Source organism: Sciurus vulgaris (genome assembly GCF_902686455.1).
Source record: "Sciurus vulgaris genome assembly, chromosome: 1".
Classification (NCBI taxonomy): domain Eukaryota; kingdom Metazoa; phylum Chordata; class Mammalia; order Rodentia; family Sciuridae; genus Sciurus; species Sciurus vulgaris.
Window position 1 is genome coordinate 169209762 of NC_136461.1, and position 26390 is coordinate 169236151.

Genomic DNA, 26390 nt, shown 5'->3' on the forward strand with positions numbered 1-26390 from the left:
ACTTTTTTTTCAAACATTCAAAAATGGGCGGAATCTAACAAAACATCTCTTAGCTACGAAAGAAGACTTGCTTAATATAAGTTTGTAATTTTGAGTTAGGAAAAATTCCTAATTTTTTCAGTGCTAAAAAGAATAAAAATTATTTGAAAATCTGACTCCACATTTTTAGTCATTGCAAATGGTAAAATAGCTTCTGTAAACAACTGTAACAAGTAGATTAAAGACCAGAATTTGGTGGGTTGGGGTATAGCTCAGTGGTAGAGCATTTGTCTAGCATGTGTGAGGCCCTGGATTCAATCCCCTATACTGCAAAAAGGAAAAAAGGTCAGAATTTATTTTTATTAAAAACTAAAACGGATTTTTCAATTCTGTTATTGCTCAGGATTCTATATTATATTTTTATCATGATATTCATGACAATACATATCATGATCAATAATTTGTTAAAATCATGACTAGTGATAATAAACACCACCCAGTTGACTGATTACCATGAACCCAAACAGAACTCTGAAGATGACAAAACTCCAGAATTATTCTAAGTGCATATCTTTTGCTACCTTAAGGACCATCCAGAAAATAGTTAACACAGCAGGACTCAGAATGCTTTATCCTTAGAAAGGCCTGCTGTGAGGATGGCCCTGTCTAGCATATGTTAACTTGAATTCTGGATGGGTCCTATGCCATCAACTGTTAAAAACCGCTTACCGTGCCAATGCCATTTATGCAACAATATGATTTAAGCTGAACACCTGTTTTCCTTCTGGAGGTCTAGAACTCTGGCACAAGGTAGCTACCATGAGTGACATGGCTGTCTCACAACAAAAAGCCTGGGTGTCCATTAGCTTGACATAATCATTCCACACTGTGTACATATATCTATATCTAAACACCATATTACACCTCATAAACATATACAACATACACAATGATTTGTCAATTAAAAGTTAAATTTCTGTAAAAGCCTGGACAACATTTCACATTTGTTGCCACACCTGTTGTTGAGGGAGTGAAGCAGGTCCTTTGTGACTCCAGAGAGGAAGGAATTTTGGAAGTTTATGATTGGTTTCTACAGTCTTTGGTCCAGGTACCTTATTCCTGTGCAGATTGTGTTTGGGATCCTTTGCTGAATACATCTACGCTAAGTTCTATGAGTCCTCCTAGACAATCCTGGGGTAGATCTTGGGGACACTAAAAAGGTGTCTGCTTCTGAAGGTTGTTAAAGCTTTGCTATTGCTTTAAATTAATCCCTCCGAAATGCAATTATTCACTTTTTAAAATTCAGTCTTCCTCCTAATTTGCCAGTTTCTGTCAAGGAAAGCACAGTTCCTTAACTAGAGGTTAACTGAGGTCTCCGTAACTAAAGATCTGAAAACTGTAGGTCCTTTCCACTTCCTCTTACCTACAAGGTCCCAATGCAATGTCCTAGTCATTGTTCTTTCACAAACTTTTTTTAAAATATTTTTTTTGGTTGTAGATGGACACAATACATTTATTTATATATCTATGCATATACAAATAAACACACACACACACACACATATATGTATTTATATACACATACTTTTTTTAATGTAGTGCTGAGGATTGAACCTAGCACCCCACATGTGCTAGGCAAGCGTTCTACCACTGAGCTACAATCCCTGCCCCACAAACTTTTTTTATATGTATATACTTTTAGTTGTACAAGGACACAATACCTTTATTTTATTGATTTATTTTTACATGGTACTGAGGATTGAACCCAGTGCCTCACACGGGCTAGGCAAGTACTCTACCACTGAGCTACAATTCCAGTCCCACAAACTCTAGATAATAAGCATATTTGTCCTTTCATTCCCGGTAAGTGCCACAATATTAGGCTGAGTACTTAATACCTAATATTTAGAATCTTCAGACTAGCTAACTTACCTAGTAACTCCAAATTCTCTTTCATTCCAATATGTCTGGTGACATAAAAATTTAGAACACTACTTTAATCAGATCTGCTACTCCAAAATATTCAAGATCTTCCCATTTCTAAAAGTACAATCGAAATTCCTTAGCACAGCATCCAAAGCCCTTTATTTTCTCCAGTTTGATATGAAAGCATACTTCCTCCAGGTATGGGCAAAATAACATTTAATAAACAGTTAATTACTAGTTTCTTTTTAGTAACTGAAAGCATCACCTATTTCTTTATATTTCCTACTCAGTCATCCTCACTGCATGAATTCATATCCTATTTTATTAAAACTGAAGTTATCAGTAAGAAGTGCCTCAACTCCCTTATTATCTCAAACACTACAAATGTATCTATATTTGCACTCTCATAAGGTTTCCTTTCTCCTCTCAAACTCCCATATCTGTACTCTTGACTTCATCTACCAAAACATGCAACAGCAATTATTACTATCTCCTACACCTGTATCATAAATTATATCTTCCTCTTCCCTGACTTTAAATGTCACTCTTCTCAGTCTACAAATATGTTCTTCCTGGGCAGATACTTCACAGAAGAAGATATACACGTGATCAACAAATATATGAAAAAGTGCTCGTCATCTCTAGTAATTAGAGAAATGCAAATTAAAACCACCCTAAGATTTCATCTAACTCTAATTAGAATGGCTATTATCAAGAACACAAGCAATAATAAGTGTTGACGCAGATGTGGGGGAAAAGGCACACTCATACATTGCTGGTGGAATTGCAAATTGTTGCAGCCACTCTGGAAAGCAATATGAAGATTCCTCAGAAAACTTGGAATGAACCCACCATTTGACCCAGCTATCCCACTTCTCGGTTTATACCCAAGGTACTTAAAATCAGCATACTACAGTGATGCAGCCACATCAATGTTCATAGCTGCTCAATTCACAATAACTAGATTGTGGAACCAACCTAGACGCCCTTCAACTGATGAATGGATAAAGAAACTGTGGTACATATATATAATAGAATATTACTTGGCCATAAAGAAGAATAAAATCATGGTATTTGCTGATAAATGGATGGAGTTGGAGAATATCAAGCTAAGTGAAATAAACCAAGCCCAAAGAATCAAAGGTTGAATGTTTTCTCTGTTAAGTGGATGATGACACATAATGGGGGAGGGTAGCGAGGGGCAGTAAGAGAAGAATGGAGAAACTTTGGATGGTGTAGAGGAAGATGAGTGGGATGGGGTGGGGGAAGGAAAGATAGTAGACTGAGACAGACAGTATTACCCTATGTATATGTATGATTACATGAATAGTGTGAATGAATCTACATTGAGTACGACCATAGAAATGAAATGTTGTACCCCATTTGTGTACAATGAATCAAAATGCAGTCTGTAGAAGTAAAAATTAAAAAAAATAAAAATAAAAAGGGCTGAGGATGTGGCTTAGCTGTTAAGCTTCTGGGGTTCAATCCCTGGTACCAAACAAAAAGATACTCTTCTAAAAGGATATTTAAAAATACATATATGTTCTCCAAACTCCTATAAACTACAAATCTTCCTTTTTGACCCCAGAATCTCTTTCTGGCTGCTGTTTTATTTCTTAACTTTCCCTTTTAGCCAAGGACCTCAAAATAGTAAACCTAGACTGCTTTCACATCCTCATTTCCCAGTGACTCTTCACACTTCCTCTCCCACTACTACGTTAAGCTGCTTTTGCCTAAGTTCCAATTGCAATCTACACTGTAAAATTCATTACACGACTTTTTATCCTTCTTTTCTGAAACTCTCCATTGAATCTGACACAACATACTCTTGACTGTTTCCCAAATACTACCTCTTCCTTGGTTTTCATAACAACATTCTTTCCTAGTTCTCATTTTTTCTTTTTTTATATATACATATTTTTAGATGTTAATAGACCTTTATTTCATTCATTTATTTTTATGTGGTGTTGAGAATCGTCAAACCCAGTGCCTCACACATGCTAGCCAAGCGCTCTACCACTGAGCCACAACCCCAGCTCATTTTATCTTTTTATTTCTTCTACATATTCCACCCAAACTCCTACTCTGTCTATTACTGTTCCCCAAGGTTATATCACCAACCTTCTCCCACTATTCAGTCTGTGGGCTGACAATACCCAGTCTTAATATTCACTTTGTGCCTCTCTACCTTTCTTTCTCAGAGCTCTCTCTAAATCCAGTAAGTTTAAAAATAACTCCTTTTGTGGATTTTCTCTTCTCCTTTATTTTACTTTTCTCATACATTTGTTTCCTAGGATAACCTCTCAAAGAAATTACTTGCATCCAAGACTTTGACACAAGTTATGCTTTGAGAGAACTCAAGCTAAGACAAGGTCTGATAGCTTCAGCTAAACCCAGGAATGGATAGGTGCAGATTTCAGAGTGCACTACCAGGATCCCATATCCTGGTAGTGCACTTTGCCCCAAATCAAGAAAAACAAATCCCAGAAATAATAAAGTATAATAAAAATGCCATTTTTTATGTTGGTTAGAAAATTATTTATAGGCAAAATACCAAAAAAGTAAGCCTCAAAAATTAAAGCAAAATAAAAATCCTCTAATTTACAATGGTGAAATTGTATCAACTAAAGATAAAAGCAACTCAGCAGTTCCTCATTTATTTCTCGGCACAGACATGCTTATACAAACATTACTGTTAATTATTTACTATCTTTCACTTATGTTCCTAAGTCTGCTTTAAGTACTAACACAATATAGGCTCACTCAACATATTTCAGTTTCACTACTGAATATCTATTTTGATTTACATACCTACAAAAAAATTTTTTAAATTGCCACATAAAATTGCCTACAATGATGTATGAAATGTATTTCCCCAAAACAATTATGTCTCACCTAAAGAGAACAGGGTATGGATCATCTCTCTCTGGAGGTCCAGTAATCCGTGCCATGGTTGGGAAAGACTTAACAGGAGGTTGTATCATTGTATGAGGTGCAGTTTCCATTAGATGAAAAACTTCTTCTAGGAGGTTAATTAGCTTTTCTATTTCCCCTTCACTTATATTTGAGGATTCCAAAAGATCCATGTCCATAGAAGTTTCTACTTCATTTTCATATTCTGGGTTTGTTCTCTCAAGTCCAGCATCTGCTTCATGATCAGTTTCACTGTGGTTAGGAACAGATGAAGTCTTTTCTGCTAAATGGTCACCAAGTCTCTTAATCTCTGACAAGATTTCATAGAAATGGCATTTTTGAAGAATAGCTGAACCAGCAGTGACAACCCGCACAGTCTGATCTAAAAGTATGAGCTCTAGAAGTTTTTGATAGCCACTTTTTTCATTCTGCCTACCTCTTAAAAAAACTTCCATTCCTTCTGTCATACTGATGACACTGTCCAAAGCTTTAAAAGCATTTAACTTAAGGGAAGATGAGACATGATCAGCAAAGAGGAGCTCAAATAATACATTGATCACTCCAGCTTGTAGCAGTCCCGTGACTCCTTGAGCCCCACATTCAGCCAATGAGGACACTAATTTAGTCCCAGCTTTGAGCTGCCGGACATTTAAGGCAATGGGTTGGCGAAAGGCTACTTGTAAATTTAAAGCTTGCATTGTCCAGTCTACCAACTGGCCAAGGGAGTCCTGTTTTGTGTTTTTCAATTGCAAATAGCTTAATCCCTTTATTATTAAACTTGGAATTTCTTCTAAAGCTGTTACCCATTTTGCACCTCTATCTTCCCGATACAAATCTAACAGTTCAGTTAACTTCACTGAGGCTTCTATAGCCCCAGAGTTTTCTTTATCTGGGCCTTGATCCTTCATTCTACTGATTTCAATTTCAAAAGTAGTCTTGTATGGACAGCTGAAGTATAAGAGTGGTACCAGTTCCCTGTCATATGGATCATATGTCATAGGAGGAACAGAAGCTAAGTCTTCAGCAGTGTACTCAACATCAAAGTTTGGATACTTAAATGTTTCACGTTCCAAGTCAGCAATTCCATCTTCATCACTGGAAATTTGTTCATAACCATCATCACCTGAAAATCAGTTTACATAATATTTAAGTATTACATCTTTGTTGTTTAATACATAAACTGTGGTGGATCAAAAAAGGTTTATTTTATAGTATGGCAAACAATAAGAATTCATAATTTCCTGAACAAAATCAACTTCTGCACCCACAAAAGCAAACATTTCATAATTTCTAGTAGGATAATTATGGGCAAAGAAAATTCTGCTATTACATATATTCAGCTTTAAAACAAACTCTGTAACAGATATCTTTGCCTCATGGAAATAAAATTAGACATGCCTCTCAGTAACAAAAATATCTCTTTTAGGAGAGAAAAAATTAGGCTTGCCCTCTTGAGAGAATATTTTAAGATGAAAAAAATAGTGAGAAAACATTATTAAAGATAAGTAAAAATTAATACTTAATACCAAAATCATAAGGTTAAATTGAACATTTTCAGAAAAATATTATAGCTTTTTTAGATTTCATATTCCTAAATTTTTACTTTTCTATATTTGTCTGTCACACAGTTTGCTAGATCTATGTCATATTATTATAGAAAATTTATTCATTTAAAAAGTTCAGATTTGCCAAAATAAAGCTTTCTTATCATGGCATGTTCAGCTTTTTCTTCTAAGTCAAATAAAATAAAACTAAAAACGGAACTTGTTAGTTTTAATTTCTAACACTACTATTGCCTGGCTATGGTAAATGGAGATGAGCAATAATGGCTAAAGAAAGAAAACATATCCAGAGAATTTCTCCAGTCCACTCTGACATTCCTTTGCTTAATCTTAGCAATACATGCTATCTGAAAAGATAAAGGCCAGTTAGGGGTCTTGCTCTGAGATAAGCCAAATATCTTATATTAAAAATTAACCAGCCTCATTCTTTTACCTTCTCTGCCAAATTGCCCAGATTAAGAAAAGTGCCTGGATGAAATCTACTTGCCAGTCATATATAGTAAATCTAAAAATATTATTTGATAATCTGGAAATAGGGGAAACTAAGAGACACGTCACTCAATAATCAAATTACCTCTGTATTGTGTAAAAAGGTCTGTGATTCTGAAATGACGTTCACCCTCATTATTATAGAAAAAAAGTCAAAGCAGATTTTCTGTCATTTTGCACAAATGCACTAACATACATGTCATTTACAAGACAAATTCAGAGTCAATTAACTCAAATATCTCTCACTTTTTGCTTCCAAAGGAAAAATAAAACCTAATTAAAGGACTGAATCATTCTGCCATATGTCCTGGTATAATTGAGACTTTTCATCCCTAATTTCTAAAAATAATGTAGTATTTTGCTAAAAGGTCTGTATGCCAAAAATCTTTAGGAATTCCTTCCAGGTTACAACATTACTTCTTACTCTGAAAATTGCTGTCAAATCCTAACCATCACGTATTTATTACTTGACCCTGTTTCCCTGGCAAGAGCTGATGGCATCAAGGAGCAACTCATAGCAAGTCAAACAGAATCTCTCTCCTAGGAAACTGGAAATACGACTGACAGTTACACAGTTTAAGCTGGTTAAACAGAGATTAAAGCTGTGAGGAAAATAAATAAGAGTTAATTGACAGAGAATAAAGTAGATACATAAAAATGATGAAAATCTCATTTGTAGTCCTATCTTGGGGCCTGGCTTCTAACATCTGGGTTTCCTGAAACTCATATATCTTTGTCACAAATCCTCTGGGCATCCCTTAAAAAAACATCTAGTTTCTAGTACATAAAACCAAAATCCTATATAATATAACCCACCTTCGCCTTCTTCATCCTCTTCACCTTCTTCCTCTTCATCTTCTTCCTCCTCCTCAGGGATACTATCTACTGTATGTCGATCATCCTCATCCTCATCCTCTTCTTCCTCTACATCCACATCATCTTCATCATCTTCTCCTTCTTCTTGTTGTTCTTCTTCTACTTCTCCTTCATCAGAATATTGACCTTCCTGAGGAACAGAATTTCGATCAGGAGAAATGGGCTCAAAGTAATCTTCTCTATGGGGAGCATCCTCTTCCTTGTCACCAGACACTGAAAAAAATTTAGATTTAAGGCACAGATTAATAGTTTAAATTACATGAAGCAGCAGAACTAAATACCATAACTACTCAATGGCATTTTGGATGATTTAGTTCATAAATACTCTTTTTAAAAAGTGGCAGAATTACTTGCTTTTAAAAGATATTAAGAGGACTGGGATTGTAGCTCAGCGGTAGAGCATTTGCCTCGCATGCGTGAAGCAACAGGTCCAATCCTCCGCATTATGTGTATAAATAAAATCAAGGTACTGTGTCCATCTATAACTAAAAACAAAACAAAACCAAAAAAAGATACTAAGAGTATACATTGGATCAGGCCCAGTGGCACAGGCCTGTAATCCCAGCAACTCAGGAGGCCAAGACAGGAGGATCATAAATTCAAGGCCAGCCTCAGTCATTTAATGAGGTCCTCAGCAACTCCAACCCTGTCTCGAAATAAAAAATATGACTTAACCACTGATATGACTCAGTGGTTAAGCACCCTTGGGTTCAATCCTCAGTTTCGAAGAAAAAAGAAAAAGAAAAGAGAAAAAAAAGAGTACAAAGTGAGAATTAATAAAGTATAACTATTACATTTATATGCTATTTTTCTTTTTAGACTTTAGGTAACTTTACAGATTTTTATCTCTTCTGATACACACTACTTCTTTTTAACTAGTTCTTGTCTATACGTACCATTACAGCACATTAATGCTTTATTTTCAAAGCAATATTGGTTCAGCTTCAAGAGAATTAATTTCTTTTTTTTTTTTTTTTTAACAAGTTCACTTGCCAAAAGAAAAACACAAAGAAATACTGGACAGGATGAGAGAAAGGAAGGCAGTTATCAAGTTCTGATTACCAGCATCTAATTCTTTCCTTTAATTATAAAGCACTAATTAACTCTAAGGGGGGAGGGGAGGTGCTGGTGCTGATTTTACTTATACCTGGCAAAGGCATAGGATCATCTTCATCATCATCAGGTGGAGGAGGTCCTGGAGGAGTTCTTGGTCCCCTTGGCTGTGGTCTTGGAGGGCTTCCATTAAACTGATCTTCTTTCTCACCATCAGCTAAGGTTTTATTGGATAGAGAAAGAAACCTTCAAATTATGAAAGTGCAATAAATGCATGAAAAATATTTTTCATCATTTGAATTTTTCATCTCCATAATTTTTTAATAATAACTTTTCCTTCATGGAATCTTAACAAAAATTTTGCAAATTAATTGGTAATATTAGAATTCCCAACTTCCCACATACCAAAATATAATATATATGCTCTTGGGCATAATCCCAGAAAAATGAATAACTACAGTTATAACTATTATTTTCATGCAGGAAAACGTATACAGACATTCAACTTCATTTGTAAAAGCTGAAAATTAGAACCTACTCTCAAATGTCCTTCAATGGTGAAGAGTTAAATAAACTGTGGTATGGACTAGGATATAGATCAGTAATACAGCATGTGCTTAGGGCAAGACCTGGGTTCAATCCCCAGCACCCTTAAAAAAAAAAAAAAAAAAAAAAAAAAAAAAAAAAAAAAAAAAAAAAGCAAAAATTAAAATAAAAACAAATAATAAAAAAATAAAGAAAAAGGGAGAGAAAAAAACTGCTATGTAGTATTAATCAGTTGAAAAAAATGGGACAAACTATCAGTAAGTGTAACAAAGGGCACAATTCTTAAGGAAATTATGTCAAATAAAGAGTTAATCTTGGGGCTCAGGATATAGCTCAGTGGTAGAGCACCTGCTCAGCATAAGTCAAGCCAAAATTCAACCCCCAGTACCACAAAAATAGTTCAACTCAAAAAGATACTGTATGATCCCATTTAAGGAATATTTGTGACTATAATTATAGATAGGATAAACAGATTAGTTGTTGCCAAAGTTTAGAGACAGGGGGATGGGTTCAGCCATTAAAGAGGTAACACAAGGACATCTTGTGATGGTGGTACAGGAGTATCTTGATTCTGGAGGTGATTATTCAAGGCTGTCTGCAGACATAAAATTGCACAGAGCTGGGGACACACACACATACAATGAGTTCATGTCTAAATGATAAAATCTGAACAAGCTCTACAGGTTGTACCAATGCCAATTTTCTAGTTTTGATAGTATACTACAATTATAAAGGTGCTAATATTAGGTGGGGGTAAAGAATACACAGGAGTTCCCTGTACATTTCTTTGCAACCTCCTATGGGAGAAAAAAGTTCTGGTGTTCTAGTGTATAGTAGGGTGACTACAGATGATGATAATGTACTATATATTTTGAGTCTTCTCATCAGAAAAAAATGATAATCATATGATAATGTTTGAACATTTGAACATTACATAATAAATACATGTACTGAAATATCACAAAGTATCTCATAAATATGTACAATTTGTACACATCAATTAAAAAATAAAAATTAAAAATTTTTCCAGGTACAACAGTGCACACCTGAAATCCCAGCAACTTGGGAGGCTGAGGCAGAATAAGCACAAATTCAAGGCTAGCCTCAACTCAGCAAGGCCCTCAGCAACTTAGACCCTGTCTCAAAATTAAAAAATAAAATGAACTGGGGATGTAGCTTGGGGGTAAAGCACCTCCGGATTCAATTCACAGTACCAAACAAAATTAAAAATAAAATAAATTTTAAAATAAAATATATGAGCTTACATGTTAATTTTTTAAAAGTCAATAAACTGAATAAAATTTTAGAGTTGCCACTATATATGTAAGACACTGTGATAAAACTTTTAAGGACATAATTATAAGTAAAACATATTCTCTGTCCAGAAGGAGTTTATAATCTGGCAAAAAAGACAAGCACAGAAGAATGAAAGATTAGAAGAAAAGGTAGTGGGGAGGACAGGAAGGAAAAGGGGGGACTAATGAACTGAAATTGATTTCCATGCATGCATGAATTTGTTGGGATGAACTTAACTACTATATATAACCATAAAGTTCTAATTAAAAAAAAAAAAAAAGAAAAGAAAAAAGAAAAAGTAAAAGATTAACTGCATAGCAGGTAAGATATGAGATAAAAGTACAGTGTATGACCACCATCAGAGAAAAAGGTCTCACCCCACACTGTCTTATCAACATAAAGAGAAACAAAGACTATTTTATTTAAGCTTATAAAACAATAATTGTAAAGTAAAAAAATTACCCATGACTTCAATTATAATTTCAAAGTGTATTCCTGAATCTCATTTCAACTCTATAGTGATTAATATTGAAGTAGGCAGAAAAGACCCTGTGAAACATGAGCCCTGCTGCCTAACAAAAGCAACTAAAGTGTACTGAAGTTCTTATTTTTGTTTCCAGTTAATAACTTGCAAAAGGGGGGGAAAATCTGCATTAGTTAAGATTTATTCATTTAAACAAATTTGTACTGCATTCCTGAAAAAAATTCCATTAACGTAAGGATTTAAGGCATACATATCAAATTCTTTTAATTCTTTTAGAGGTAAGTTTGTTAAAAAAGAAGAGGGCTAGGGATATAGCTCAGTTGGTAGAGTGCTTGCCTCCCAAGCACAAGGCCTTGGGTTCAATCCCCAGCACTGAAAAAAAAAAAAAAAAAGAAGAATCATCACTAGATTGTATTATCACTGGCATTTTAAATGAAACATTCCCCCATTAATTTTAAAAGCTCTAAAGGAAAATAGAGGAAAAAAAAGAAATTTAAAATAAAAATCAATTCTTACAGAAAAGAATGGGAAATGGAAAAGCATCTTGCAAAGTCTTAGGCAAGGATTAAGATAGAAGACTCTTTGAATTAGGTTTTCTTACTGTAACAGATATGTTTAATGGCAAAAGCAAATTAAAAATTCTCACCATGTTTTGGATTCCTTTTCAAACTTGGCTGTGGCTGGGGTGGTGGTGGAGGTGGAGGTGGAGGTGGTGGTGAGTCTCTGTCATGACTTATCACTCGATCCACTGATCCATATATTGCCAGAGTCAGACAATTATACCAGCCCCTCAACACTAGACCATCAGTATTCACCTGATTTGTAGGGGAGGGGGATCATTCAAATTAATATGCCAGAAGTAAAATGAAATCAAATTAGTTTATGGTTTGACTAAAGACTTCACAACATGCTAAAGATGCAAAAGGTCACATTAGCAAAATTCACCCAGAGGCTCAGTTTTTATATGACACTCCAGGGTTTCCATATCTAAACCTGGCCTAAGACTGTATATCTCTGGTCCTATGCTTCTGTTAACCCTATTCAAAAAGTATAACCAGACCCAACAAAGAGCAATGAGAATGAATTAAGTGGGAATTATTGCTAATTAGCAAATTAAACCAATAGCTAAGGGGTCTCGAGATAAACAAAAATCACAATTTTTTGTGCCCAGCCTTAAAAATAAAGTCCATGTAATTGTACAGCATTCTTCTTAAATGCCCAAATTATAAACAGAGGTATATTTTGTGTACCCATGGTGCACTTAAAAAGTATGGATACCCAAAGGCATTAAACGAATTGTTTTTGTAAAGAAAATTTCTCCTAAAATGATCAGACTTATCAATGCCATTAACTTTCAATCTCTCCTTATAAAATAAATTTAACAACTTTGCTTTTCAGAGCTTATCTACATTAATTGCTAGATGATCACAATAAATATGAGAGGTGGTCAAAACAAACATTATCATTCCCTTTTAACAAATAAGAATATTCAAGTGTTGGAAGAACCTGTCTTAGAAATCAAAACCTCAGGGCTGGGGTTGTGGCTCAGCAGCAGAGTGCTTGCCTAGCAAGTACGAGGCACTCGGTTTGATTCTCAGCACCACATATAAATAAATAAAATAAAGGCCTATTGTCAACTAAAAAAATTTTTTTTAAAACTACACGTGATCCCAAGTATTAATATGTGGGGAAAGAAAGAAAGAAAAAGAGAGAAAGAGAGAGAGAGAGAGAGAGAGAGAGAGAGAGAGAGAGAGAGAGAGAGAGAGAGAGAGAGAGAAAGGGAAAGAAAAGAAAAGAAAAGAAAGAAAGAAAGAAAGAAAGAAAGAAAGAAAGAAAGAAAGAAAGAAAGAAAGAAAGAAAGAAAGAAAGAAAGAAAGAAAGAAAGAAAGAAAGAAAGAAAGAAAAAAGAAAAGAAAAAGAAAGAAAGAAAAAAAGAAAAAGCCCAGCGGGGCATGGTGGCAAACACCTATAATCCTAGCAGCCCGGAAGGCTGAGACAGGAAGATTTTAAGTTCAAAGCCAGCCTCAGCAACTTATCAAGGCTCTAAGGAACTTGTCAAGATCCTGTCTCAAAATAAAATATAAAATGGGTTGGGGAAAAAACATAAAATGAACTTGTCCATTAAATAAAAGAAGGAAAGGCACAAATGCTGGCCTCTTCAGATTCATATATAAATTAAGGGGAAAAATACTCTTAGACACCTTAGGTAGAGAATGACATTGTAATGTCTTTGCTCCATTTTAAAACAGCTTCTGGATGCAAGGGGACACAGACAAGAAATGACATTGTGCAGCACTGATTTATTTCGATCAAAAACTGTGAATGAGAATGAGAATGAATAGCAGTGAACAAGGTGAAAACTGACTTCCACAATTACCTTTGAATTCGGTCTAAAGATGATAGATGTATTCTCATCATATTCCAGGCTGCCAAAAGAAAAGAAATACATATACAGACTCAAAAACTGAACATCACAGATCATGAAGAAATCTTTCTAAATTCAACTATTTCAATATACCAAATAATAGATTTTTTGTTTTGATTCAATAAAGCACAAAATTTGGGTTAAATCTGCTGCCCCAAAAACTTTATCAAGAAAAAGTATAAATCATACTCCTGTGGACTGGTCTAATCAGCTTGTGGTATTTTTAAAAGCACTCCAGGTGACTATAACGTAGAGCTAGAGCAGAGAATTGCACCAGTATAGTCTTAAAAACAATGTATACTAGGAAGAAAAATTTTAATCACTCAAGGGCTGGGGGCAGTTCACTGTAGAATGCATGCTTAGCATACCTAAGGCCTTCAGTTCAATTTCCAAAACCAAAAATGAAAGCAAGCAAGCATTCTATTTTTATCAAGTATGGACATAAAAACAAACTACCTTATGAAAAAAATAGTTATTTAGGTTATCTAGATTCCCCTTCCTCTAAAAATAGGTCAAGCAGAGAAAATAGGTCAGTGGTACGGTGCTTGCCTAACATGCACAATGACCTGGGTTCAATCCCCAGCGATACAATAAAAAAAGAGAATCAGAAAAAAGAAAAGGTTAAATTATCAACTTCATAATAAATAAGAAGCAATAAAAAAAAAAAAAAAGAGCAAGGTGTAAGAAGCTTCTACTTATAGAAAGGAACAGAAATTTTTCCATTTTTAAACTGTCTTAAAATTTTTTTACTTTATTGATCTGTAAAAATGAGTTCTAAATAAACCCACTTAACGGTCAATTTGATTGTAGACATTTTAACAACCAGTTCTAATATCTAGCACATACCAGATAATCCAAAAAAAGAGACATCTATTAATAAAGTCTTATTTTACAAAATGTAACTATGGAATTTCAAATTGTGCAGTAGTGTGATATAAAAGACACACTCAAAATATTAACTCTCATTTGTTTATATAATTTCATGTTTACATAATTTCTTTAAGAATCAAAAAACAATCTTTTCCAAATTAGATAACTAACAAATTATGTGACAGTAGCATGTGCATAAGAAATGCACATACAAGTAAAAAGTAAACAAAAGTTGGCTAATGTTCATACATGTACAATTTTATTCTGTCAACTCAACATCTTCTTAGAAATTTGACATTTCCTTTGTATTGCAATCAATAAAAATTAAAACCCTGGAATGCAGGTCTACAACCGGAAAAAGGCTTTACTTCCATCTAAAGAATGAAACATTTCTGATGAGATTACTTAGCAGGTACATACCTTCCCAACCTATCAAAAACTGGGGCACTTGGTTTGCTTACATTGTTGAAGAACAAATCTAACTGAAACGTGTGTGGAGATGTCTCCCTGCAAATGCAAAACAGGTAGAAATATCAGCCTTTCTAACAATTAATTCTATGTTAATACAAAAATACAGCAAGTACAAATTTAAGAGCAATCCTAGAATTAGGATATAACATCCTTAGGATTTAAATAACTAAAATATGCAATTAGTCATGATATTTAATGAAATCTATCCATATTCAATTCGCAAGTAATCAACTATTTACTTTATTATTAAAAATAGGCTAGTGTAGTGGTGCACATAGTAATCCCAGTGACTTAAGAGACTGAGGCAAGAGGACCACAAATTCAATGCTAGACTTAGGAATTTAGCAAGACCCTGCCTCAAAATAAAAAGGGCTGGGGATGTTGCTCAATGGTAAAGTGCCTCTGGATTCAATTCCAATAAATAAACAATTATTAAAAATAAAAATTTAGGACTGGGGATATAGCTCAGTTGGTACAGTGCTTGCCTCGCATCACAAGGTCCTGGGTTCAACCCCCAGCACCACAAAAAAATAAAAATAAATAAATAAAAATTAAAAAATAAAAATTTAATCATCAAAATCAAAATCAAGATCATTTTAATCATCCTTCACCTGCTACTTGGTAAATTACCTTAAATATTTTAAGTTTTAATGTGTTTAAAGACAAATAATTATTGTGATATTTAGTGTCCCATTCACCAGCAAAAATAATTATAAAGCCTAAATTAAAATTTGTATAGTAGCAATTTACCTATTTCAAGCTTTCTTTTTTGGTAGCTTTTATAGTTAAGATTTAATCCTATTTAATTTGCATTAGACTAAAATCTTCTTATACTTAATGTAAAAGATACTGTATCTAGCACCCTTGTCTGAAATTCCTTAGGCTCAACTAAAATTTTGATTTTAAATATCACACACTTTATGGTTCATTTGCATAAAAAAAGTGCTACAAAAGAGATTCCTTCGTGAACTTCTGATAGAAGTACAAACAAGGTACAATCATTCTGAAAAGCAATGTGGCAATAAAATTCAGAAGTCTGAAAAAAATATTCCTATCACTTTTATCTAGGAAGTGTTTCTATGGAAACACTGATATCAAACAAAAACTTTTTTTCAAAAGTATGTTAAACATGCTATTACTTGTAACTTCAAAACTAAAAATCATCTAATGGCCCCACAATTACAGCAATCATTCATTATAGACTATGCAGGTATTATAAATCACATATTCAAATAATACTTAATACTATAAAAGTATTCTTCAAATAATAAAAAAAAATGAAAATACAAATTAGTATGTAGTAGAGTCAAAGTAGCGGCACACATTTATTTTACTTGAATTCAACCATTATATGCCCAGCAACTCTACTGTCTTCCTCCCATCCTTCCTCTTCATACTAGACCATGGCCTCCAAAGTCTCAAGAAAAAACTTTTGAGTTCCCAAAGGCTCAGGTCTTGGTCACTGAAAAACAATTTAAAGAATCAAATATGGAGGCCACTTGTGGTAGCACAGGCCTATAATCCCAGCTACTCCAGAGGCTGAGGCAGGAGTTGGTAACTAGCCTTGGAAACTTAGCAAGACCCTATCTCAATAAAAAATAAAAAGAGCTAGGTGTGTAGCTCGGTGGTAGAGTACCCTTGGGTTTAATCCCCAGTACCAGGAAAAAAAAAAAAAAAAAAAAAAAAAATTCCCAGGTACAGTGGCACATACCTGTAAGTCCAACTACTTGGGTTAGTTCAAGGCCAGCCTCAGAAAAGTAGTGAGACCCTCAGCAAGTTAGCAAGACCATGTCTCAAAAATAAAATATAAAACAGAACTGGGGGACTGGGGTTGTAACTCAGTCATAGAGTGCTTGCCTAGCATGTGTAAGGCACTGGCTTCGATTCTCAGCACCCCATATAAATAAATAAATAAGGTTCATCGACAACTAAAAATAATAATAATAAAAAAAAAAAAGAGAACTTGGGACGTAGCTTAATGGTAAAAGTGCCCCTGGGTTCAATCCTCAGTACAAAAAATAAATAAATAAATAAATAAATCAAAGATTGGGCTGGAAGTACAGCATAATGGTAGAGTGGTAAAGCACCTGCTAGCATGCAGAGAGCCTCCATTTAGACCCCCAGCACCATCAAAAAAAAAAAAAAAAAAAAAAAAAAAAAAAAAAAAATTGAAGGTAATTTGCACTAGACTTTTATATTATAACTTAGTAACTCTTAAAATACCTAACTTTACATGAAAGCATATTTAGAAAAATAGCAAATTACATATACAAACATACATAAATATATACACATATAACAAATGTTAGGATTCTCTCAGGATAGAACAATTACAGGAATTTTATCTTCATATTTCTGAATTTTAATGAAATATAATAGAAAAAACACTATTGTGATGTATGTTGCATAAATATTATTGGATCTCTAATACCTTTTGTTTTTTTTTTTGGTACTGGGGATTGAACTCATGGGCACTCAACCACTGAGTCACATCCCCAACCCAATTTTATTTAGACAGGGTCTCACTGAGTTGCTTAGGGCCTGAATAAGCTGTTGAGGCTGGCTTTGAACTCAAGATCCTCCAGGCATGTGCCACCACTCTAACATTACTTTCCACCTTGAGATTCCAGGCTTCCTATTCTTACATTTGTATTACTGCATAAATGATTTATTTTTCTGTAACATATTAATCATGTATAAAGATGTTTCTGATACTTTCATATTTGGAGTTATTACAACATGAATAAGCCTCTAATCCTAGCTAAGAAAAAGGAAGAGAGATAAGAGGAAAATGTAATAAATATTCATATCCACTGTAGCTAATGACAGAAATCCATTTTGCCTGCTATGGTGGCCAGCTTCCAAGATGGCCCCCATTGACCTGTTTCCTTGTATTCACAACCTGTATAATCCCCTCCCACACTGTCCTATAGTATGTAACCAACAGAATATGGTAAAAGCTATAGTGTCAGTTCTAATACTAAGTTATGAAACACACTGATTGTGGCTTCCTTCCTGAGCATGCTCTCTCTCACTTTTAGATAACTCCCCCTGGAAGAAGCCATATCATGATGTAAGAATGGATCCCATAGAGTGGATCTCCTGGCAAGCAACTGCAGTCTCTTGACAGCAGACTCATGAGTGAGTTTCCAAGTAAACTCTGCAGCCTCTCTCAAATCTTCTGAGGCTATAGCTCTGACCTGCTCCCTGACAACCACTTCAGGAGGGAATCTGAGCCACCTAAGCCACTCTGAAACACCCTCAGAAACAACATAAGATAATTTTTTTTATTGTTTCAGACTGCAAAAATCTGCTGCTATTTGTTAAAGAGCAATAGATAACTAGTAGACCTTTCTTGGTCAAAAGCAGTATAATTAGAGAAAACTTGTTTATGCTATCATTACCCCATCTTTTCCATTCTACATGTCTCTATAAGAAAAGTAGGAAGAAATGTATAAGAAAAAATGAGTTATAATATTTTTAAGCAGAAAAAGATATAATGCAAATTATCTAAAAATTAAATAAAGATATAAAGCAAATTATTTTAAAACATCAAATGTTTGTTTTGTTTTGTTTTGTAGGGGGTACCGGGGATTGAACTCAGGGGCCCTCGATCACTGAGCCACATCCCCAGCCCTTTTTTGTATTTTATTTAGAGACAGGGTCTCGCTAAGTTGCTTAGCGCCTCACTTTTGCTGAGGCTCGCTTTGAATTCTCAATCCTTCTGCCTCAGTCTTCCCAGTCACTAGGATTACGGGGGTGTGCCACTGCAACCAGTTTTAAACATTCTTATTGTTTTATTTTGTATGTTTTAAGTTCTGAAGAGCACGTCTGAAGATTTCATGATTATTTCTATAAGTAAACAACTATTTTTCACAATTAGGAAGAAATGAGCCTTTAACTTTGATTCTGTCTCATAAGACCATCAAATAGTAGGTTTAACACTTTTATGTAATAGAAATTGAGTTATCCACAGCATTTATAGAATGAAATATGGTATTGACACATAAAACTAATATCAAGGCTATAAATTAAAAACTAATGCAAGATATTATATGTAGTCATGTTTCTATAACCAAAATTTGGCTTATAACTCTAATCCATGTATTAAAATAATGATTATTCATGTTACAAAAAAAGACCAGAGTCCTCTGTTTTTGTCAGTTGTTAAAGTTATTTATAGCTCCATGTCAGAGATGATGGTCTTACATTTTAATTCCCACAGAACCTAAGAAAGAGAAAGCACCAAATAATTACTTACTATTTACAATGGCTTATTTGAAGTCACAAATTTATAAAAAGATACATGTACTGAACTAAGAAGATCGCCACTGAGTTATGAAAACTGGTACATAAAAAAATTTAAATACAATAATGTATTAAAATTACAATTATAGCCAGGTGTGGTGGCACATACCTGTAATCCTAGCGGCTCAAGAGGTTAAGGTAGGAAGATCTTGAATTCAGTGCCAGCCTAAGCAACTCAGTGAAGCTCTAAGCAACTTAGTGGAACCCTGTCTCTAAAAGGGCTGTGGATGTAGCTCAGTGGTTAAATGCCCCTGGGTTCAATCCTCAGTACAAAAAAAAATATCTAAATATTCAAACTCATTCTTATTTATTTTCAAGGAAAAAAATCAAGTTAAAAACACTTTTTCCACTCGATTATGTTATCCCAGAATATTTTGGAAAATGTAAGCCCATTTCTATCACTTTTTTTTAAAAAAAGGATAAATTTTAAAAAATCTCACCTATAACTTAGGTTAAATAATTCCACTTTTCAAGTTTATTTTGATACAGGCATTATATAGAAAACTTAAGAGTCAATTACAATGCAGAGTGACCCTTACTTGCAAAATAGTACCTTAAAATTTTACATTTAAAAATAAGTTTCAACCACAGTAAGTCTCGACATTGTATATATCCACAAGACTGGGATCCTAATTAGAATAAGATATACTCCATATTTATACAAATATGTCAAAATAGACTCTAATGTCACGAAATAGCTAAAAAGAACAAATAAAAAAAGAATAAAAGAAAAAAAAAGATGTTTCACAGGCTGGGGATGTAGCTCTAAAAAAGCACTAGCCTAGCATAAGGAGTGAGGCCTGGCAGTTGATTCCTCAGCACCCCAGCCCCACCCCCCACCACACACACATACCCATATCCACAAGAAAAAGTTTCTAATGAGACAGTCGTTAGTCAAAAACAGTTTTGCAACGAAAGTGACTTACCCATATGCTCTATTGTCAGGTAGACTGCTATGGGCTCTTACTCCTGGGGGTATGACTCGGACTTCATTGATATAAACCACACATGGAAACCGAACCACATCTATATGAGAACTTTGCTTTAAAAAAGGAGGGGGAGAAGAGACACACTGTAAGCAAAATAATGCTTCCAATTCAAAACAAACTCATCTTTTAATTTTTTCTCATTTGAAATATCACAAATTACCTTAAACTCCATATCATTAAATATTTTACAATGCTGCATAAATCATTTTTTAATGGCTGATGATAAAATGCACCTGTTAAGTCTCTCAATTAATATAACATTTCTGCAGTGCATTATCTCCCTGCTGATATTTTGCTTAGATGAATATAGTTCATAATCTCTTCAGTGAATCTGGAGCCAGCTGCTTTTCAAAATCCTGATTTTTTGAATCTTTAGAAAGGTGTTATGATACAAATACTTATATTACTTAAGAATTCCACTGGCTTCTGGGACAATCAATATCTTATAATCAAAACATCAATATGTCTACAGCAACATGTATCAGCATTCACACTAAATAGAGTATAACTAGCAAAATATTAGTTCAAATTAGATTGCACAGTCAAAAATGAATTCAGGGCAGTTTCAAGGTTTTATTACTTTCAAAATAATACTTAAAAACTTAGAATTCTGAATTTTTGAATTTCTGAATTATAGATGAGTTTGCAGAGCTGTACTTAACAAGCTTACTTTGCTAAACTTTACATACCAAATAATGTCAAAGGATCCGAGAAATCATTAAGATACTGAATAGCTGAAGAATTCCAACCAAAAAAATTAAATGGATAGCATAAATTATATTCAATATATTCTTATCCCTATGTAACTGTTGACACAATTATACAAATGCAGCTCTTGTGATCAATCATAAAAAATTTTTACTTTTTTTTGTAATATTTTATATCATCTTTTCCTAGAAGTTCAATCAACCATCATTTTACTTTGTAGTTAAAGTTCACCATGAGAAGAATGGTTCACATTATTTGTACTTGGAAAGGCTGAGTCTTCCAGCTGCAAAGAATATCATGCCTATCATAACAGACCAAAAGAACAAATGTTCAGGTTAGTCTTCCCTGGAAATGTAACGGATGACTTTCTAATTTTGCATTTTAAACTTGGAGATATATATAGGCATAGAAATCTGACAAAAATGCTTACACTTCAATTGTACTTTAAACTCACATTGGAATAAAATAAATGGGATGAACGTAAAGTGAGATTGACTGTTAATTGTTCTCTAATACCCATTTTCTTCTTCTTCTAGAGAAGTTTTAGCTGGGCACAACTGAACCAAAGGCTATTTCCCAGATTCCCAAGACACAAATGTGAACATGTGATTATTAAATTCACTGATATAAATGGAAATGATGTAGGCAATTCTAGGTCATGCCCTTAAAGAGAAGGTTCAGACTTTTGAACCCATCTTCCACTTTTTCTTCCAATGCTCTGCTCCCTTTCTAGAATATAGATGTTATGATAAGTTATTGTTGGCAATGCAGACAATACTGTAAGGATAACTGGAACAATACAGGTGGAAAACTGGGTCCCCAATGCTGTAGAACAGTTATATGAGTCCTAGGTTATTTTCAACTAGATTACTGAAAGAGAAAATCCTATTTATGTAAAGCCATTATGTTTGATTTTGTTAGAGCTGAACTTGTATTCCAATTATTATGATAATACCTTAGATAGTCAACAAATACATTAGATTTATATAAAAGAAGTGAGTATAATATATCTAACTTTGGTGCTATATTTCCCTCTGGTAATAAACTCTTCTACTTTAAAGAACTGTACTATATAGAAGTTCCTTGGCTTACACAGTTATGCATGCTTTTATATGTACAAAGGAAACCTTAAACAAAAGTTTATCAATTCTATCCTCCTCTCCACCCTTTCCTCTGCTAATCAATGGTATTAGCAATAGTTAGGGTATGCTCACTGTGGACCTAAAAAAATTAATTTAACGATTTTAAAAAGTCTTTCAAAATATATTTCGTTTATAAACAGAAGAGTTTCTTTATTAGCTGCTACCACTCTTATTAAACATTTATTTTTAAATGTTACTAAATGTTTATTATGTTCCAAGGTATGCTGGATTCTTTTTTTGGGGGGGGGGGGCAGGGGGGAGTATCAGGGATTGAACTCTGGGACACTAGACCACTGAACTGCATCCCCAGCCCTATTTTGTATTTTATTTAGAGACAGGGTCTCACTGAGTTGCTTTGCACCTCACCATTGCTGAGGCTAGCTTTGAACTCGCAATCCTCCTGTCTCAGCCTCCCAAGCTGCTGGGATTATAGGTGTGTGCCACTGCACACGGGTAGGTATGCTGGATTCTAAGGAAAAAAAAGTCAAGACATAATCTCTTCCATTAAGGAACAAACAACTTATTATAGTAAAAAGAGAAACTGCCATGCCATGATACATACAGGGCAGACAAGATGCTTTAAAAACTCAGAGTGGTACTTACCTAGCTCAGATTTTGAGCAACCATTTTGGGGGGAAGAAAAGATGTGCCAGGGAAGGTATCCCCAAAGAATTTGCACCTAGGCTAAGTAAGTCTTCTAGGAAAACAAGGATCAGTGGAAGAAAGAGCGCTTTCTTGGCAAAAGGAGAAAGTATACACAAAAAGAATGTAAACAAGAACTTGGAAGGTTCAAGAATTGCAAGCATCAGAATTACAAGAAGTAATTCATCCACAGTCAGAAGGCAACTTCACAACTGTATCTCTATCTAGGACCTCTCTCCTAAGCCCCTGACTGTTATACACAACAGTCCACTAGAACATCTCTCCTGAGCCCCTGACTGTTATACACGATAGCCTACTAGGCATTTCCACCTGAATGTCCCTCAGGCATCACAAACGCAGCAATCCAAAACCTAACTCTCCCACATCAGTGATGGCACCATTGTCTACCCAATGCCCAAGAAATTATCATCTTTTGTTTCTCAGTCTCATCTAAATTACCCATTCATTCACATACCAATTCCTAGTGATTATATTCTAAATAGCTCTCATATCTCTATTTCCCTTCATTACTCTTGCCATTCCTTTAGTTCTACATACTGTACTGCTCTAATCTGAATTATATCAAGAATGATCCTCCTAACTGGGTTTTCTTGCTCCCCTCCAACCCATCCTACTGCAACATGGTCTTCCTAGACTATAAATATATCGCTCCCCTGCTCCTTCCTATAGCCAAGCCAAATTCCTAGGTCTTAGAGATAAGCTTGGTCCCTTAATCACTCCAAAGTTACACCCCTAACATACCACGCTCTTTTTCAACCTCATGCCCTCATTTACGCTACTCTCCCTGTTTAAAATCTTCTGATACCCCTCTGTCCCAAATCCTTGTAGATGTCAACTTTCTTTTCTTCTTTACTGGGAACTGAACCCAAGCTCTACCACTGAGTTATATCCCAAGTTCTTTCATATTTTTTATTTTCAGACAGGGTCCCACTAACTTGCAAAGGCTGGCCTCAAACTTGTGAACCTCCTGTCAGCCTCTGGAGAAGTTGGGATTACAACTTTCAAGAGAAAGTTGCTTAAACCTAGTTAAGCACCTCTCCCTTGTGTACCCAAAGTTTCTTACCAAACTGAACTATAATTGCCTCTTTTAACTCTCTACATTAAATATATGTTGCAAGGAGATGAGAACCAAGTCTCAGTTTACTGTATATTCACAATGTTTGGCATATTTTTTAATGAATGAAGTACATTTAATAGATGCTTAAAGGTGATCAAATTGTTCTCAGAGAGTTTTTTTTTTTTTTTTTTAAAGCAGGTTGACAATGGGAAATTGTGGAAGGTTTATGATCAGGGAGGTAACAGAAATATGAAGAATAGATTGGTCAGATTCCATGACTCTGAGACACATTCATCCACAGGAGTTACTGTGTGTTTAAAGGTCACAGCATAGCTGCCTCCCGCTTCTTACTCTTCCATCTCTTAGAACTTCCTACTCTTTCTACCCTCTGCCTTAGCTATCTTATCTGTTCCCATCACCTCTGTTATCACTTCTGCAGATGAGCTGAAAATTGGTTTCATAAACTCTAAAATGACCACAAAAAGGAAGGACTTTCCAACACTGACCACTCCCCCAAAACTATATTTTAACCCAACAGTTCCACTCTGAAAAGTAATATTAAAGAAATAAAAATGTATAAAATAATTCAGACTCAAGAATATCACGGCACTGTTTATAAAGTCAGAAACCTAAATGTATGAGAATTTAGTATATAAATAATAGTATCACCATTTAAGGAAATATGCAGATAATTTAAAATGATATTATATAAGACATCTAAGGAAAAGAAAACAGGATGGCTAGGGGACAGGAATGAGAGACTTTTTACTATATACCCTTTTGTACCTTTTGAATGTGTACCTCATACATGTATTACCTAGTCAAAAAAGAAGAAAAATTTTAAAACAAAGCTTACTGTTTAGCTGATATATATGTGAATTTCTCGATTTATAAGGATGGACAACACATAAGGTGAAAACAGAAACTACAAAACTGTACTGGAACATTAATGTAGGTAGTGGGTACATATGTTTCATATGTACATATTCACTAGAAGGTGTGGAAAACATTAGTATAAAGAAAACTTAATTACTCCTACAAAATCCTAAGCAAATACTGATTATAATAGGTTTGGGGAGAAAGGAAGGAAATTAATTAACTTATATCAACAGGAATATCAAAATACAGTGTTTCTCCACTCGTACTTGTTTACCAGCTACTCTTAAGACTGACTTTAAACGATTTTTCAAATATATGTTACATTAATTTTAGTTTTATCTTGCATTCTTGATTCCCAATGTTAAGTGTTTTAGTCACTAATTGGAACATTATTTCCTCATAATCAAGGTCTGTTAATAAATTTAACTGCTTATATTCTGAAATCAGGGGATTGGCCTTATAAATGTTTAACACTTCTTTATGGATGAAAAGGAGATTGTTGTAAAATAAATGATGAGCAAAGAGTATTAATGACAGCTGTCACTGAGAAAAGTGGTATTATGAAAGCATAGGCTTTACTGCATTTTCTAATTTTTCTGGAATGAAATTCAAATTTACTAAAGTATTTATTTTTTTTCATTTTTATAAGAGTATCATACCAACCACAAACATAATTTGTAATTCATTTAGCACCACTCAGATCCCTTTAAGGTAACTAAAAGTTTACCTTCCCTACCAGATTACAAATTCCTTAGAGAACAAGGGCAATAGCTTTTGTTTTATTTTTACTTGTATTGCCACTCCTACAGCCGTACCCTCACCTTCAAAAGTATTTTTCAGGGGCTGGGGAGATAGCTCAGTCAGTAGAGTGCTTGCCTTGTAAGCACAAGGCCCTGGGTTCCATCCCCAGCACCCAAAAAAAAAAAAGTATTTTTCATAAGCCAGCTGCAGTCACACATGCCTGTAATCCCAACCACTCAGGATGCCGAAGCAGGAGGATTGAAAGCTCTAGGCCAGTCTTATCAACTTAGTGGGGTCTTAAGCAAGTTGATGAGACCCTGTCTCAAAATTAAAAAATAAAAAGGGACTGGGATGTAGCACAGTGGTAAAGCACCCCTGGGTTCAATCATCAATAATTAAAAAAAAAAAAAAAAAGGTATTTTTCATAAATAATTTTAAACAGATTCCCAACTTCCTACTGGGTAAATCTTACTACTAAACACATAAAAAGCTAAAACTATCAGGGATGGACACATAGCTCAACAGTACAGCACTTGCCTCGCAAGGCCCTACATTTAATCTGCAGTCCTACAATACAAAAATAAAAAAGCTAAAATTATCTTTTTCCCATCAAACTCACTTCCAGACTCTTCCAGCACTATCAACAGCCCCACCAGTTCCCTAGTCTCTAAAACTAGAATTCTATCATTTTAAATACACATATTCAGTTTCCATCCTATCAATTTTATATCCAAAGTGTATCCTGTAGGTATTCTTTCCTGTTCAGTCCCACTGGGTAAGCATATACCACGGTAGGAAAATGCATGCTGGATAGCTTAATCTAGTTATGTCACTTTAGGAAAGACGCCTAACCTCTCAGGCTTCATCTTCTGTATCTAATGAAGATAACTACCTTTTCGAAACGGATAAAAGAATCAGAGGTAATTTATTTAAATAACCAACACACAACAGGAAAGATAGTAGAATGAATTGGACATAACTTTCCTATGTTCACACGTGAATACACGACC

At 34.5% G+C, this 26390-nt stretch overlaps 1 protein-coding gene across 1 annotated transcript in view; it reads right to left on the bottom strand.

Moving 5' to 3' along the window:
* VIRMA (vir like m6A methyltransferase associated) overlaps window positions 1-26390 on the bottom strand; it is a 56189-nt gene that overhangs the window by 26548 nt on the left and 3251 nt on the right. Inside the window, exons 2-8 of the mRNA XM_079116793.1 lie at window positions 20128-20243; window positions 14843-14929; window positions 13505-13553; window positions 11774-11942; window positions 8896-9018; window positions 7689-7961; window positions 4804-5944 (exon numbers count right to left, since the gene is read on the bottom strand). Of these exons, the coding sequence (XP_078972919.1) occupies window positions 4804-5944; window positions 7689-7961; window positions 8896-9018; window positions 11774-11942; window positions 13505-13553; window positions 14843-14929; window positions 20128-20243 (1958 nt within the window). The remainder of the gene's footprint in view (window positions 1-4803; window positions 5945-7688; window positions 7962-8895; window positions 9019-11773; window positions 11943-13504; window positions 13554-14842; window positions 14930-20127; window positions 20244-26390) is intronic.